The following is a 17,498-nucleotide window of genomic DNA, read 5'->3' on the forward strand; positions in this document are numbered from 1 at the left end:
TGCAGGCTACGTCCTGGTCCCTCCCACTTTTAGTCCCAGGTGCACAGGGCCCCTCAGCAGACTCTGTCCTCCAGCGGTTGGCCCAGGAACTCCACCACGGATCCTGGTTTGTAAGAGGCTCTGAGACTGCTGGCTGGGGTATAAGGACCCCTGAACAGGACCTGTGGCTGGCTGGTTCACTCTTTCACATTTTTGCACTGCTTTCTGTTCATTTCCCTTCTGTTCTTCCTCTAAGTCACCGGGAAAGAAGCATTTGGAGCCCATTTAGAGAAGATCTTGAAGTCAGGGTTCCTTAGGGTTACTGTCTCATTCCACCTGGGTTTGTTTGGTTTATTGAGCACATCTGGTGTGCCAGGCCATCTTGTGAAAGGACAGTGGTGACAAGACTTTTGATAATTGCTTTCCTGAGTCTGCCTCATGGGGGAAGGCACCCTGAACACAGGACAGGGAGGCTGCCAGAAGAAAGCAGTTGTAAACTGGGGCCTGCTGAAGAGTAGGCATTAGCCAAGCGGAGTGGGGAAGGGAGTCTGTGTTCCTGGCAGAGGGGACAGAGGCCTCCCGTGTGGCCGTGTACGGCCTCTCTCGGGAAGCACAAGTAGTGGGACCTGGCCTGAGGCGGGCAGGGGCCTCTGCCGAGGCGTGGGGGCCCAGAAGGGTCTTGAGCCAGGACATGCTCTCAGAAGCAGGGTGTCCTCTTTTTACTTTCTGGGGCTGCCATAATAAACTACCCAAAGCTGGGACACTTAACAGAAACTTACTCTCTCACAGTTCTGAAGGCCAGAAGTCTCAAATCAAGGTGTTAACAGGACCACGCTTGCTCTGAAGGCTCTAAGGGAGGATCCTGCCTTGTCTATTCCAACTTTTGGTGGAGCCTTTGGTGGCCGCGGACTTCCTTGGCTTATAGACCCATTACTCCAGTCACATGGCCATCTTCCTGTGTCTCCACATGTGTTCCCTCTGTGCCTGTGTCCAGACTTCCCCTTTCATAAGGATGCCAGTTGTACTGGATTAGGGCCCACCCTAATGACCTTATTTTAATTGGATCGCCTCTGTACAGGCCCTGTTTCTAAATAAGGTCGTAGCCTGAGGTCCTGGGGTTGGGACCTGAACACATCAGCCTCAGAGGCCCTGCGGTGGGGGTCCGGCCAGCCCTGCGGCCCATCTCACCGGCCCTGTGTGCTCTCCCGCAGAACCGGGCGGTAGGTCGGCCCAAGGGGAAGCTGGGCCCGGCCTCCGCCGTGAAGTTGGCCGCCAACCGGACGACGGCGGGAGCTCGCCGGCGCCGGACGCGATGCCGCAAGTGCGAGGCCTGCCTGCGGACCGAGTGCGGAGAGTGTCACTTCTGCAAGGACATGAAGAAGTTCGGGGGCCCCGGGCGGATGAAGCAGAGCTGTATCATGCGGCAGTGCATCGCGGTGAGTGCGGCGGCTGCGGCCACGCTGGGGGCCTCTCCCCACACCCCCAGAGCAGAGCAGAGCAGAGGTGGTGGCCCTGGCCCTCCTCTGAATCCAGACCCCACCTTCCTGGCTTGTTCTTCTGCTTGTTGGTCTGCCTCTTTTCTCCCTTAAAAGAGAATGTTGCAGCTGCAGAAACCCCTAGGAGGGGCTCCCTTGTGGGAAGAAAGGGGGCTCTGACCCGTGCTGTTTCAGATTCCACATCGCAGGACTTGGGAGCAGACTTACCTTGCTGGGCCCCTTTTTCTTCACAGGCTGATGGCCTTAGAACTGCTTCCTTCCCTAGATGACCGAGTGCTTTGAAGTATCTGCCGTTAAAGATGTCAGCCTGTCCTGTCTGTGACCCCATTGCCAACATTTATGGTCCAGTTCATGACGGTTCTGGGCCCTCCCTTCCTTCCTGTCCTGCCTTCAAAGTCAGAGGTCCAGGTGGAAGGTCAGTGCCCCGCCTGAGGGGACTGCCCCAGATAAAGACGGCTGATTTATGGTGCCCAGGAGCCGGGCTGCTGCAGAGCCTGGCCGGCCCCTCCACACTGCCTCACCCGCCCCAGCCTTGCTCCAGGACGGGCCAGTGGCACAGACCCTGGCAAAACATGGTCTGGGGGTTGGTCCCTGGATCCCTACAGCACACACCCCACCTTCTGCAGGGTGCTGCTCCCAGGTCCTCAGGGTCCTCCCTGTGGGAACGGTGATCTCTCTGCTCCCGTGGGAAAGCAGGCTCAGCAGGAGGGACAGGATTCCTGGGAGAGCTGCTCTGAAGGCCCAGCCTGGCATTGGGTGCACCTTTCTCTCCGGCTGCTGCTGCCCCTCTGAGCCCAGGGACTCCTTCCCCTTCTCCCTCCACACATACTGCCTGCGTTTTTGTTTTTGTTTTAGTTTAGTGTTTTGTTTTTATTTTTTGTTTTCTTTCTTATGGTCAAAAACACAGAACAGAATTTACCATCTTAACCATTTTTAAGTGTCCAGTATAGTCATAATACCTACATACTCGTTGTGCAAGCTGATCTCTAGAACCTTTTCATCTTGCCAAATGGAAACCCTATATCCATCCAACAACTCCATTTCCCCTCCCCCAGCCCCTGGCAACCATCTTTCTACTGTCTAAGTGTGCCTGCTTTAGATCCCTCATATACATGGTATTTCTCCTTCGGCAACTGGCTCATTTCACTGAACGTCATGTTCTCAAGGTTCATCTACGTAGTGGCATGGGTCAGGATCTTTCTTTTCTTTCTTTCTTTCTTTCTTTCTTTCTTTCTTTCTTTCTTTCTTTCTTCTCTCTCTCTCTCTCTCTCTCTCTCTCTCTCTCTCTCTCTCTCTCTCTTTTCCCTTTCTTTTCTTTCTTTCATAAATTCTGTGCCCAATGTGAGGCTTGAACTCACAACCCCGAGATCAAGAGTTGCATGCTCTACCAACTGAGCCAGACAGGCACCCCACGATTTCCTTCTTTTTAAAGACTGAATAGTATTCCATCATTTGTATGTGCTGTGTTTTCTTTATCTGTTCGTCTGTTGATGGACATTTAAGTTGCTTTTGCATCTCTTGGCTCTTGGGCACCGTGGGGGTGTCCAGTACCTCTCTGAGATCCTGTTTTGAATTCCCTTGGGTATATACCTGGAAGTAGGATTGCTGGATCATACGGTAGCTCTATTTTTATTGGTTTCAGGGACTGCCATACTGTTTTCCGCAGAGGCGGCTTCATCGTACATTCCCACCAATGGTGTGCAAGGGTTCCATTTTCTCCACATCCTCACCAGCACTTGTGATTTACTGTTGTTTTGATAAGCAGTTGCCTGGATGGAAGTGAGGTGGTACTTCGTGGTGGTTTTGATCCGCATTTCCCTGATGATTGGTGATGTTGAGCATCTTTTCATATTTTGTTGGCCGTAGCTTCTTTGGAGAAATGTTTAAGTCCTTTGGCCATTTTTAAATTGGATTGTCTGTGTTTTTGTTGTTGAATTGGAGCTCTTCATGTGCCCTAGATACTAACTCATCATCACATACATTCGTGGGTTGCCTTTTCACTCTGTTGGTTGTTTTTCCTTTTGCTGTGCAGTTTTTGTTGGGTTACTTGTGTTTTTAATCGTTACCTCTACCCGGGTCATTTCCGTGGATTTCAGGAATGTTGGGAGTCCCCTTGAAATTAAATACAGGTTTTTGTCTGTGTGCCTACCTCTAGGTACATTTTTCTGGAGTGAGGGTCCATGTGACCCATCGCATGCTGTCAGGATTTACGATTTTGAGAATAGTGTCCCCTAAACACAGCATGTTGGCAGTGATCCGGCACTGTCTCTTCCTCTTCAGCCCTCCCTCGTCCCTGCCCTGTGTCCCAGGGCCAGTTATGGGACCTGTCTCTGATGTTACCTATGCTTTGCAGCCATGGTGCCTGCCACTGTGAGTGTTGGTTGAAGGAAACCTCAATTTTGTGTGTGGCTCTCCAACCTGATGTGGCTTTCGGAACTAATAGCAAGTGTCGTCTTGGCCTGACCATTAGGGTCCTCTTTACTCTTCTTCCAACTTTTCCACGTTGCCGGGGCTCTTCCTGCCATGGTTTACCCGCCTCTGACACATGCAGGCCCCCTCTCCTCCCTTTCCAGGCTCTTCTTTCTTGATGTGCTGCTGTCTCTCTCCTCCCTGTGAGGCTTCGTCCCTTTGCACCGTCCAGCACCATCTCCCTGCTGGCTCGGGCCTGGGTTCCCCTCGTCAGTCTCTGCGGTAGCTTTGCCAGTGGTTCTGCCTGCCAGTTTCAGACTCAGTCCCCTACCCTCGCCCATCCCATCACAGACCGTCTTCTGGCTGCCAGGTGCTCCTCACCCGGCACCCCAGCTTTGGGCTCTCCACACTCCCCTGTCCCCGGTGGCCTGGCCTGCTCCCAGTGGCTGAGCGCGTCTGGCTCTTGCTTCTCTGTCCCCTTTCGCGTGGGTTGCTGGTCCCTTTTCCTTTTCCTGCTCCTCACTTCTCTGCGCCTGCAGGAGCCCACATTCTCTGTCCTGGGAGTCCTCCGGAAATCAGCCTCTCGCTGCCCCCATAGCACTTGCACATGACTTTGCCATGTCTTCCTAGGATTTCAGCATGTTCTGTCTTCATCCTCCCAAACAGCTCGGGGGAGCAGCTGCCTTCCTCATCACTGTTCCCCTTTTGGTCGCTTGCTTCAGGCTTCAGCAGATGTTTATTAAGTATTTGTTGAACAAATGATGGCTCTTTTGCCTTCAGTGTTCTATTTATTTGAACTCAAATGTTTGTGCCATTTTATAGACTTTTCACTTAGTAGTGGAGCCTATATCGCCTTTTTGAAGCTCTGTTAATTCAGTGTGATAAAAATTGACTGTGTGCTTCGTCTGGATCCCAGGTACAGGGAGGGTGGGTGTGTAAAGGGGGGAGAGTGTAAGTGGCTCAACTCTGCCTGCAAAGGGTTTATGGTTTAGCACATCAGTTCTCAAACGTTGTGGTTTTGGGAATTCTGTACCCTCTTAAAAATTATGAGCCCCCCCCCCCCCCCACCGCAAAAGCTTTATTTATGTGGGTTATTATTATTCAAAATTAAAATGGAGAAGTTTTAAAAATACTTGGAATTCATTTAAAAAGAACAAACTTGGGGCACCTGGCTGGCTCAGTTGGAAGAGTGTGCTACTCTCGATCCCATGGTCATGAGTTTGAGCCCCATGTTGAGTGTAGAGATTACTTAAGTAAATAAAACATAAAAAGAACAAACCCACTACATGTTAACATAAATGACATTTTTATGAGAACTAGCTACGTTTTCCAAAACAAAAGTGATTAATAGGAAGGATGGCGTTGTTTTATGTTTGTGTAAATCTTTTCTTTTATGTTTGGTTCATTAGACAAGATTTGCATTTTCATATATATGTCTGTCTTCATTCTGTCGCAATACATTGTTTTGGAGCAACTATGTGAGGAAAATGTGGCCTGGTGCAGATCCCTAGTTGGAAAGGGGAGGAGTATTTTAGCAGTCTTCCCAGTAGGGGTGGAAATCTCTGGTACTCCACCAGAACGCAACAGGTGGCAGTTTCTTAAAGGTTAGTTGCATTGTGGAATCTGAAACTGTATCAATGAACTTGTCATGCTGTTACATTAAAATTCATTAGTCTTTCCTTGGCGCCCCCCCCCCCCCCCCCCCCCCCCCCCCCCCCGAAAAGCTCATTTGCTCATGCATGATGTTACAACATCACACGTGGGGTCATTTGGAAAAACTGGCTCACTGAGTTATACAGATTTTCCAAATAGGGGCAAACAGTGTTATACTATGTAAAAAAAAAAAAAAAACAACAAAAACCCCACACATTTGTTGACACACCGCCAGTCTCCTCTCAAGAGTCTTTAAGTGTGATTAGGAAGCTGCCCAGTTCATGGTGGCTAGTGTAGGTTTTCCAAAATTCTAATTTTTGTTTTTAAAGTTTGAATTTTATCATTTGCAACGGATGCTGTAAGTTTGTTTTTCTGGACGTGACCGGCTCATTTCATCTTTGAGAAACTTGCCAATACTTTTTTTTTTTTTTTTTTTTTTAAATTCAGTTGCTCTGTCAAGTAGAATGATGTTCTATGCAGAAAATGACCAAGTCAGGTCACAACTTAGTCACGAGTGCTTTTCCTTTAGATAACCATCGTCCTTTGGTATGCAGCAGGGGCACCTGATGCACACTTCCTATTTTGTCGTACAGAATATTAAAAGGTTATGTTTTCAGGGGTCAAAGATTTCATAAAATTAGTAATTTTTTACTGCTTCATCAAAGACCTTCTTCAGTGAAGCCGGTGGTCTTTGTAATAAGTGTGTGGCAGGGACAAACTCAGTACTGCCCTGACGAGGACCGGCAATGTCCCTTACCAGTGCAAATGTCAGCATAGTTGAAAAAGGCAGATAGCATCTTAGTGTTACCCTGAAGATAGTTTTGACCCTGCGGACCTCCCTGTAAAGGTTGTGGGGACCCTGGAGTCCTTGGACTTGCTTTGATGGCCGCCGGTGGTGCACAGCCTCAGTCCCCCACAGGCTTGGGCTCAGTTCACACCCCACCTCCTCCTTTGGGTCTTGACTCGCATGGGACGCTGTCCCTGACCTCCACGTGCTGAATGAGCCCCTTCCACCCCTCACCTGGCCCTCCTTGCTGTATGTTTCTCCGTGTCCCTTGTCACAGCATATCCTGTTGGTTTTCATTTGTCTGCCCCCCTCCATGAAAATGTAAGCTCAGGATGGCAGAGATTTTTATTTGCCTTGTCCAGTGCCGTTCCCAGCGTTTAGTATCTGGCACAAAGAGGTAGTAGCCTGATGAGTATTTGAACGAACGAACGAATCAATGAATGAATGACAGGCAGTGGCTGAGCCAGTTCTCTGCTGCCTCCTGGCCTTGGACCTGCTCCCCACGGTTCTGGCCCCTGCTGACTTCGCTGTGCTCTCTCCGGCTCTTCAGCCAGTGCTGCCCCACACCGCCGTGTGCCTGGTGTGTGGCGAGGCAGGGAAAGAAGACACAGTGGAAGAGGAAGAAGGAAAGTTTAACCTCATGCTAATGGAGTGCTCTATCTGCAACGAAATCATCCACCCTGGATGCCTTAAGGTGAGCGGTCCCGGGGGGGTCTGGCTGTGCTGCTTGGCACCCCCATTGAGCACCTCTGGTGGTGCTGATGCTGGGGGACAGTGAGCTTCCTTCCCCAGAGGACCTCTGAGTCTGGGGGGGTTCTGAGTGTCAGATAACAAGCCGAGGGCAAGAAGGGTCTGCAGTAGCTCAGACCTCCTACCTGTGGCTTCGAGGGAATGAACACGTACCCCCCACCCCCCAATAAGACAAAGCCAGAGAGAGTTCCCAGAGTCTTGCACTGAGACCAGAGGGAGAGACTGGGTGGTTGTGCTGCTCACTGGAATCCTGGCTCAGGGCTTCTGGGAGAATGAAGCCTGGGCCTGGGAGGGCGGACCCTGTGACGACAGGTGGTTGCATCAGTGTCCCTTTGTGCCGAGAACCTGCTCCCTTGGTGTGCCCAGGGCAGGGCTGCCTTCTTGTGGGGACCACTGTGCTGTGCCTTCCTGTCTTAGGCAACAGGTTCTACCTCTGCAAGGAGGAGACTGCTCTGGGCTTGTCCCCAGAGAATGTCGTCAGCCCTCTCAGCCCAGGTGTCAGCCTCAGTGTATGTGTGTGTGTGTGTGTGTGTGTGTGTGTGTGTGTGTTAATGTTTGTTTATTTTCAGAAAGAGAGAATGTGGGCAAGGGGGGAGGGGAGAGAGAGAGGGAGAATCCCAAGCAAGCTTCCCGCTCCGCACAGAGCTGGCCGTGGGGCTCAATCTCACAACCAGGAGATCATGACCTGAGCCGAAATTAAAAGTTGGACGCTTAACTGACTGAGCCGCTTAGGTGCCCCTATGTGTGTGTTTTAGAGAGATTGAGGTGGGCTCGCCCCGAATACTACCTCAGCTCTGAAATGTCTCTTTTCTTCGGTGGCAGTAGTGGGGGCTTGTTGCAAGGCTCATCCTCCTGCACACACCTCACGGTCTGAAGGGGGCACTGTGATTGTTCCCTGGCTTTGGAAGTCAGACTTGATGTTTTAGTTGCCTGGTTACTTCTGTCTCCCAGATCAGAAGCTCCTCAAGGGCAGGGACAGCACCTCTGTGTTGCTCACGCCTAGCACCCAGTGCTACTAAATGACTGAACAGGCCCTGGGCCCATTGCTTTCCCTAGGTTATCTTACTGAATTGTTGCAGAACAGTGGTGAGACCGGTACATTCCATTCCATGATGGAGGGCACTGGCCCACAGAGATGGAGTGGTTTGCCCGGGATCACTGAGCTAGTAAGAGGCAAAGTTAGGATTTGACCCCTGGCCTGGATCCAGAGCCACCTGTCTTAACCACCTTTGTTTTGCCTTGGTCAAGGATGGGATAGAAGTGACATCTGGGAGGGGGCTGTTGGTGTTCCTGGCAGGTGTGGCATCTTCTGCCCCCTCCCTGCTTGCTGACTGGCGTGTGCCCTTCGCAGATTAAGGAGTCAGAGGGCGTGGTCAACGATGAGCTTCCAAACTGCTGGGAGTGTCCAAAGTGTAACCACGCCGGCAAGACCGGGAAAGTGAGTGCCGGGCTCCAAGTCCCAGGGGTCAGCCCGGGAGGGGCAGACCTTGGCCTTGTCAGATGCCGCCTGTCGGTGCGCTGTGGGCCAGCGGGGTGCCGCGGGTTCCTGGAGGGGGGCAAGTCCAAAGATATACAGTTTGTTTGTTCCTTCTCTCTTTTTGGCCTACAAGCAAAAGCGTGGCCCTGGCTTTAAGTATGCCTCCAACCTGCCCGGCTCCCTGCTCAAGGAGCAGAAGATGAACCGGGACAACAAGGAAGGGCAGGAGCCTGCCAAGCGGAGGAGTGAGTGCGAGGAGGCGCCTCGGCGCAGGTCAGATGAGCACCCCAAGAAGGTGCCCCCGGATGGCATCCTGCGCCGAAAGTCAGACGACGTACACCTGAGGAGGAAGCGGAAATACGAGAAGCCCCAAGAGCTGAGTGGACGCAAGCGAGTACGGAGCGGGAGGAGCGGGCAGCGAGGGGTGGCCTGGCCGGTCCCGGGTGCAGGGCGCACAGGCGGGGGCGGGGACGGGCAGCGGGGAGAACTCGGGATCCTGGCCTCTGGCTGCCCTGAGCAGGTCACATAAGTCCCGAGAGCCCGGCCCAAAAGAAAGGAGGGGAAAACCAGCGAGTCACTCCTCTTCCCACCCCTTTAGGCCTCGACGCTTCAAACGTCCCCCGGTTCCTCCTCTCACCTCTCGCCGAGGCCCCCTCTAGGCAGCAGCCTCAACCCCTGGTGGAGATCCAGTCTCACTTACTTCCAGCAGCAGGTGCTCCCACGTCGCCCCGCCCTCCTGAGGCCCTGGGGACTTCTGAGCCCCGGGCCGCCCCCGCCCCCCCCCCCTCCCCGCCCCTGCGGTCTTCCAGCCCATTGCCGCAGCCGCTCCGAGGCATCTGTGCGCCGCAGCTTCCCGGGCCCCAGTCCCGGATCACTGGCTGGTGGTTCTGGCGTGGGGCCTGAGAAGCTGAAGCTGCCGCGGGGAAGCCCTGTGGATCTGGAAACCTCGGAGGATCCTGGCAGCCGCGCTTCGCCCAGCGGCTCTTCCCGCTTCGGCCACGAGGTGGCGCCTGGTTGTCGTTTCCCAGCTCCAGCCATTAAGGCTCCGCTGGGAACCCTGCAGGCCCCGCCTCCAGGACCGGCTCCCAGAGCCAAGTCCAACCTCGGTGGGCGAGTGCACACCTCAGGGTCTGGCCGAGGGTGGGAGGTCAGTTGGGTGGGAACAGTTGGACCACACTTCTCCCCTTCCAACGTCTAAAAGCAGCAGGCAGGGCCCACCGTGTTTCAGCCTCAGTGGAGGAGATGGGATTTGTGGGAAAGGTGGCCCTCCAGCCCCTACTCCAGAGACTGTGGACTTGTGGTGGGGCAGAGTGTAGAGGGGACCGAATCCCACGAACCCTGGGAGCAAGCTCTGCATGCTTTCTTTCCTGTGACAGCTAAAACCTGGCAAAGAAGATAAGCTTTTCAGGAAAAAGGTACCGTCTCCCCCCCACGCCTGCTCCTGGGTCATTGGGTCCCTGTGGGAGGGTGGGGAGGCAGCCCCGAGCTGAGGGGCTGAGCTGCCCTCGCTCCCCCTCCTCCCTCAGCGGCGGTCCTGGAAGAACGCCGAGGACCGGATGGCCCTTGCCAACAAGCCTCTCCGGCGCTTCAAGCAGGAGCCAGAGGATGACCTGCCCGAGGCGCCCCCCACCGCCCGGGAAAGCGACCACTCCCGTTCGAGCTCCCCTACCGCCGGGCCCAGCACCGAGGGGGCAGAGGGCCCCGAGGAGAAGAAGAAGGTGAAGATGCGCCGGAAAAGGCGGCTTCCCACCAAGGAGCTGAGCAAGGAGCTGAGCAAGGAGCTGAACCAAGAGATCCAGAAGACCGAGAACAGCCTGGCCAACGAGAACCACCAGCCCATCAAGTCAGAGCCCGAGAGCGAGAGCGAGGAGCCCAAGCGGCCCCTGGGCCTCTGCGAGCGCCCCCACCGTTTCAGCAAGGGGCTCACCGGCCCCCCCCGGGAGTTGCGGCACCAGCTGGGGCCCGGCCTGCGGAGCCCCCCCCGTGTCATCTCCCGGCCCCCTCCCTCTGTGTCCCCGCCCAAGTGCATCCAGATGGAGCGACATGTGATCCGGCCGCCCCCCATCAGCCCCCCGCCTGACTCACTGCCCCTGGACGATGGGGCGGCCCACGTCATGCACAGGGAGGTGTGGATGGCCGTCTTCAGCTACCTCAGCCACCAAGACTTGTGTGTCTGCATGCGGGTCTGCAGGACCTGGAACCGCTGGTGAGGGGCTGAGCTTGGACGGGGAGGCGGCCAGGGACCGGCGCCGTGTTGGGCTCCAGGCTAAGGCTTAGACTAGACCAGGAATGGCACATGCGTGGTATGTGTCTCCACAAGTCACTCATGGTCGTCTTTCCTTCCTTCTAAGCTCAGTCCAGCTTAATTATTCTTCTCAAAGAGTTCCAGGTGGCTACAGCAATCTGGTCACGCTGGTCTTGTCAGAAGAGGTGAACCCTATTTGATTGCTTGATTCGGCCCTTGGAAGATGAACTGGGGACCAGGTGGAGTCCTTGTCCTTAAGGAGGTAGTCCAGGTTAAAAGCAAGTGTTCCAGTTACTGATCTTAATTTCAGCTTCGATGTTTCCTAGCTCTCTGGCCTTTGCCAGGTGACTTACCTTTATCTGTAAAAGGGCACGATACGGCGTCTGCCTGGAGCGTTCTTGTGAGAAGTGGTGTGTAGGGGGTGTGGTAGAGGCCCCGGTAAATACTTAACGAAGAGCAGGTACTGGCACCTTCCATGGGGGCCTGGGGCCATCAGAGGAAAGGTGCCCAGGTGTGGGCAGGACAGGAGTGAAACGGAGAAGGATCCAGAGGGCGGAGTTAAGGAGCTCCCCCTCCTCCGAACGTGGCAGTGGGGTGAGCTGCCACGGCAGTGCAGGGGGCCGGCTTCAAGTCTGATGACACCCCCTCTGCTGGACCTGGCCCCCAGGTGCTGCGATAAGCGGTTATGGACCCGCATCGATCTGAACCACTGCAAGTCCATCACGCCCCTGATGCTGAGTGGCATCATCCGGCGGCAGCCTGTCTCCCTGGACCTCAGCTGGACCAATATCTCCAAGAAACAGCTGAGCTGGCTCATCAACCGGTTGCCTGGTGAGCACTGGGCCAGGGACCCTGGAGGTGCAGTGGTGGGGGCTGGGGTGCATCGCCTGACCTGCCAGCCCTCCCCTGTCCCCCAGGGCTCCGAGACTTGGTGCTGTCGGGCTGCTCGTGGATCGCCGTCTCAGCTCTCTGTAGCTCCAGCTGTCCTTTGCTCCGGACCCTGGATGTCCAGTGGGTGGAAGGACTAAAGGATGCCCAGATGCGGGATCTCCTGTCCCCGCCCACAGATAACAGGCCAGGTGAGTGGCCGGGCCCAAGGGGGTCGAGGCGGAGGCAGTCTGACCAGGCTCTGCCGTCGGATCTGGTTTTCACTACAGGCCCCACCCGGTGCATGGGTTCTCAAGCCTTCTCTGGTCCCAGCCCTTTCTGGAGGATGCTGTTATGTTCTCACTCAGCTTCAGGCAGGGAAGGGACCACTGAGAGCAGAGGCTTCTTTGCGCACCCAGGACTTCACTGTGGGGGCTTTGCATGCGTCTGACTACTTCTCTGTTAATTTGTCCTTCGTTGGCTTCAAGCTTCCGTGGGCACGGGGGTCAGTGTAGTTGGAGATGAGCTCACAAGATGGAACCTTCCTGGCTTGGGTTGTGAGGGTCATTGCTCCCTGCCTGTAGCTCAAATGAGGAAACCCTGGTGATCAGAGATGCTGTGCAGTCTCTGCTCTAGTTGGCTGAGGACTGCTGGGTAGAATGTGGGCTGTGTTTCTAGACGTTCTGATTTTTCAGGAATCCAGAAGTGGGAGAGTTGATGTGGAACCCTTATATTTTTAAACGTGGGAACCAGTTTGGGGAAACACTCAATGGCTAAGTGAAACTGAAGTGTGACGTGTGGCCAGTAGGCCCTCTAGAGTGTTAGGTCATTGTGACCCCATCTCCCCGGTCAGGTTGACATGCTGCCTCTCTCCTTCCTGCCCCCTCAGGTCAGATGGACAATCGGAGCAAGCTCCGGAACATTGTGGAGCTGCGTCTAGCAGGCCTGGACATCACAGATGCCTCCCTGCGGCTCATCATACGCCACATGCCCCTGCTGTCCAAGCTCCACCTCAGTTACTGTAACCACGTTACTGACCAGTCCATCAACCTGCTCACCGCTGTGGGCACCACCACCCGAGACTCCTTAACCGAAATCAACCTATCAGGTCAGTCAGAGGCACCCAGCAGGCTCTGCCTGGGACCCTGGGGGACAGGCTGGGAATTCCACCTTTGTGGGGAAATCCGCTGTGTGCCTGCTGTTACAGGGTCACAGGGTCAGGGCTGGGACATACCTGAAAACAAGACAGACAGCCTGGGCTGGTGGAGAAACCGTGAACACAGGAGTTATCACTGGATTGGTAATAATTGCTGCCAAAAGATTAGCGCTGGTGGCAGCGAGAGCACGCGCCAGTGGTTCCTGACCCACGATACGGGCCGGAGGAACTGCTCCCCGGTGGCGCATACAAGCCGGCTCCCGCAGCGGGGAGAGAGCAGGGGAGCCGCGGGCTGTGAGGCCAGGCAGGCCTTGATCCCTGAGGTAGCTCAGCGTCTGCTGGGGTTGTCCTCGCTTATGTGACCCTGCTAGCAAGGGGCCCGTCGGAGAGAAGGAAGCCGTACGGCTGGTGTCGCTGCGGTCCTGTGTCTGCAGAGTCCGCGCTCCCTCTACTCGCCCGTGGGGCCGGAGTCGGGTTTTCAGGCCCTGGGGGTGACTGACAGTAACGGGTCGGGCTGTGGACGTAAGATTTACACAAACCCTCAAAAAGTGCTTTTTTCTCCAGAAATTAGCACCTTCACCTCACGCTTAGTAGCTCAACAGCTTCCTGTCGGCTGTGCCACGTTTGAGGGGGAATGGGGAAGTTGGTGGTACGAGAGAATTCTGTACCGAGGAAGCCATCCCTGCTCCTCCTCGGGGAGTCGCGGCAAGGGCCGTCCCGCCCCGGTGTTGGCAGAGAGGAGAGAGCCAGGCGGGGCTGACCATCCCGACTCCAGGCTCCACTCGAGGTCTTACACGGATGCCGGGGCTGTCCTGCGGACGAGGGCCTGGGGGCGCCTCGGTGTTACAGCGACTCTGTTTACTGTCGGTTACCCTGCGTGTGGAGCGGAGATTCCCCTGCAGTGCCGTCGTGTGCAAACGCGCTTTGTGTTTTTCCACGAAGCTCACCCCTTGGCCTCGGTACATGGAGGTGTCTCGAGTTCCTGTTCAGAGCCATGCCGGGCGGGAAGGCAGACCTTGAGACCCAGTCTCTTTTAGGTTCATTGCTTTTTTAAAAAGTTTTCCTTTGCCATCAGGATAACTAGTTAATGGTAAAAAGTCTGGCACAACAAAGAGGACAGTTGACCTGTTTCAGGACCTATGAACGTGAAGCATATGGTCTAGAGACAAAGTCAAGTCACAGTTGTCTAGCTTTCATTATTAGGCTGCACGTTCCTCTAGATTACTTATTTGGGTGCTCACCGCCCCCCCCCCCCCCGGCCAGACAACCACCTTAAATTCTTTCTCCCAGTGTCTGTCTCTGTACTTGCACACCTTGATTTTTTTTTCCATTCAGGCATTCTGTACTTACTGGCTTGCTGTGTAGAACACAGGATTGCTGCTCTTACATCGTCTCTCCCCTTATCTTTCCGATTCGTGGTTAAGTCTCTTTCTGTGGCCGCATAAGTGTCGTCCACTGTTGAACTAAATAGTGCATTATGAGTACATTTCCCTTGTATAAATTTTCTTTTTCCTAGAGTTAATTGCCTCTTTTTTTGTTTGCTTAGTCTCTAAGCAGACCCTACAACAGACCTGAATACCGTTCTTCCCTCACACACAAACTCCTCTCTGTGGCCCCAACCAGTTGTGGGTTTTTTGGTTTTTGTTTTTTAATGTCTATTTTTGAGACAGCGTGCGGGCAGGGGAGGGGTAGGGAGAGAAAGGTAGAGGACCCAAAGCAGGCTCTGTGCTGACTCGTGGGGCTCGAACTCAGGAACCTCGAGATCATGACCGGAGCCAAAGTCACTTAACTGGCTGAGCTCCCCAGGCACCCCGGGCCCTGACCAGTGTTTGGCGGGAGCCCTTTCTCCTGGACTCCCTTCCTGTCTGTTTTCTCCTCCTAGACTTCTACCTGCTGCCCAGCTGCCAGCCTAGAAATTTTCTTGGTCTCTGTCTTGTGTAGGGTCCCTATTTTCCTTGACCCCATGTTTCTTCTTGTCTCTCTGATTTCGCGGAGGACATCTAGACTTGGTACGTCTGAAAATGGTTTTATTATCCCTCACATTGAACTGATAGCTGGATCTGGCAACTGTGATGTTTCAGAAAGTGGGCGCTTCCTTCTCTGCATTCAGAGTCCAAATCCAAAACCATTTGATTCTTCTTCCTTCAGTGAATATTTTCTCTAATCGGAAGTTTTAGTTTGTTTCTAGTTTTCTGTAATCGTTGAGTCTTGCTTTGAATCTGTTTTCATCCACCACACTCATGAGCCCTTTCGATTTTTCAACCTAGAAACAAATGCCCTTCAGTTCTAGGAAACTTCATTGAATTATTTCTCAATTTCCTTTTCTTCTATTTTCCACCTGTAGGTCTTCTCATTTTTCTGAGAGTTTCTACTTTATCACACAATTCATATACCGAGTTTTTTACTGTTGTTTATGTAGGTCAAACACAGTGAAAACATGGGCAGTTTCATATGGTTCAACTGATAATTTTAATAAGTTTTTTTAACGTGTATTTTTTAGAGACAGCACACAAGCAGCAGAGGCAGAGCAGGTGGGGCAGAGAGGGAGACACAGAATCCAAAGCAGGTTCCAGGCTCCGAGCTGTCAGCACAGAGCCTTATGCAGGGCTCGAACTCAAGAACTGCGAGATCATGACCTGAGCTGAAGTCAGATACTTAACTGACTGAGCCACCCCTCAACTGATATTTTTTAATATTACTGCTGTATCTTACTCTCTGAACTCCCCCCCCCCCCCCCCCCCCCACCATCCTACTATCCTCTCCCCTTTCTGTTATCTGAGCTTTTTTTTTTTTTTTTAAGACTTTATTTTTAAGTACTCTCTACACCCAACGCGGGGGTCAAACTCACAACCCCCACCGACTAGGCCAGCCAGGTGCTCCCCTTCTCTGAACCTCGGTAGAGTAGCCTGAGGATATTGACAGCTTTATTTTCTTCTCCAGGCTTACATGGTTTCCTTCAAACATAGTCAGTGGCCCTCATAAGAGATCTTCCTTGGATTTAGTGTCAACACGGGGTTGTCCACACTAAGGTGATCAGAGGCTGGCGACACACGTTGGAGCAGTCAGTCATTGTGTGGTCAGTATAGGTGGTTTCTTTGGGGAAACCAAGACGTGAGATCTTGGAGATGTTTCTCTTGAGCTGGTCAGGGTTGCCAAAAGGATTCTCTTTGACCTCCCAACTGGAGGGTACAAGCCAGACTGCCCAGTGTGCTGGGGCCTGGCAGGGGAAGGAAGCCGGGGATGTCAACAGCAGGTAAGTTTCCCCCCTAGACCCTGATTTTGAATGGGTGCCCCAGCCTGGTGCTCAGACCAGAGACTTTCTCTCTCTTATATCAACATCTAGGGAGGGAATCAAACAGCCACCAATCTAGCCCCTTCATTAGCTCCACTTGCAGTGTGCCTGTTTTTTGTTTGTTTGTTTGCTTTACATTTTATTTATTTTTGAGAGACAGAGACAGAGCATGAGCTGGGGGGAGGGGCAGAGAGAGAGGGAGACACAGAATCCGAAGCAGGCTCCAGGCTCCGAGCCGTCAGCCCAGAGCCTGACATGGGGCTCGAACCCACAGACCGCGAGATTTGACCTGAGCTGAAGTCAGCCGCCCAGCCGACTGAGCCACCCAGGTGCCCCTCAAGTGTACCTGTTCTTTCTCCTACCTGAACCTTTGGGGGTGTTTTACAGAATGAATCTGCTTCTCTGCTTTCCCTTCAGCCTATTTAGGTTAAGCTTTCTCAAATCTATGTTATCTCTTCTCCAACTTACAGAATTAAAGAAAAAAAATTATGGTAAAATACATAAAATTTACTGTTTAAGTATACAGTTCACTAGCATAGAAGTTCATTTACATTGTGTGCAAACTGCCCCCCCCCACCCCTCTCCAGAAATTTCTCTTCACCCCATCAGAAACTCTATATCCACAAACTAACTCCCCATTCCTCTTTCCCCCAGCCCCTGACAATCTCCATGCCGTCTCTGTGAACTTGACTTTTTTAGGGACCTTATGTAAGTGGAATTATATAACAGTGTTTTTTTGTGTGTGACTGGCTTGTTTTAATTAGCATAATGTCCTCAAGGTTCATCCGTGTTATATCAGGTGTCAGAATTTCCTGCCTTTTTAAAGTCGAATAGTATTCCATTGTATGTATAGACTCAGTTTTATTTATTTGTCCATCTGGACAGTTGGGTGGCTTCCACCTTTTGGCTGTTATGAATAATGCTGCTGGGAACATGGATGTACAAATATTTGTTCGAGTCCCTGCTTGCAGTCCTTTTTGGTGTATACCCAGACATGGCCTAGCAGAATCACATGGTAATTCTAGGTTTAATTTTTGAGGAACCACCATATTGTTTTCTGTAGCAGCTGCACAATTTTACATTCCTAATGTAATAGGACACAAAGGTCCCATTTTTCTCCACATCTTTGCTAAACTTTATTTTTTATAGCCATTCTAGTGGTATGAAGTGATATCTCAATGTAGTTTTGAAATACCTTTTTTTTTTAAAAGTAATCTCTACACCCAACATTGGGCTCAAACTCACAACCCCAAGATCAACAGTCACATGCTCTACCAACTGAGCCAGCCAGGTGCCCCTCAACGTAGTTTTGTCTTGGGGAGTTAGCATTTTCCTCATGATTAGTGGTGTTGAGCATCTTTTTGTTGATGGTGTATCATCTTTGGGA

At 52.8% G+C, this 17,498-nt stretch overlaps 1 protein-coding gene across 12 annotated transcripts in view; it reads left to right on the forward strand.

The window, feature by feature from the left end:
• Positions 1-17,498, forward strand: part of KDM2B (lysine demethylase 2B) — a 153,173-nt gene that overhangs the window by 132,996 nt on the left and 2,679 nt on the right. For 10 of the 12 annotated variants that reach the window (XM_053901993.1, XM_053901989.1, XM_053901986.1 and 7 more), the window contains 10 exons: positions 1,191-1,415; positions 6,875-7,018; positions 8,426-8,512; positions 8,685-8,945; positions 9,150-9,263; positions 9,928-9,966; positions 10,078-10,757; positions 11,464-11,627; positions 11,714-11,875; positions 12,553-12,771. In XM_053901993.1, coding sequence (XP_053757968.1) covers positions 1,191-1,415; positions 6,875-7,018; positions 8,426-8,512; positions 8,685-8,945; positions 9,150-9,263; positions 9,928-9,966; positions 10,078-10,757; positions 11,464-11,627; positions 11,714-11,875; positions 12,553-12,771 — 2,095 coding nt within the window. The remainder of the gene's footprint in view (positions 1-1,190; positions 1,416-6,874; positions 7,019-8,425; positions 8,513-8,684; positions 8,946-9,149; positions 9,264-9,927; positions 9,967-10,077; positions 10,758-11,463; positions 11,628-11,713; positions 11,876-12,552; positions 12,772-17,498) is intronic. The other 2 variants (XM_053901987.1, XM_053901992.1) reach the window with 1 other exon arrangement.

Source organism: Panthera pardus, unplaced genomic scaffold (genome assembly GCF_024362965.1).
Source record: "Panthera pardus isolate Hobbes unplaced genomic scaffold, ASM2436296v1 HiC_scaffold_15, whole genome shotgun sequence".
In the NCBI taxonomy this organism is placed as follows: Eukaryota; Metazoa; Chordata; class Mammalia; order Carnivora; family Felidae; genus Panthera; species Panthera pardus.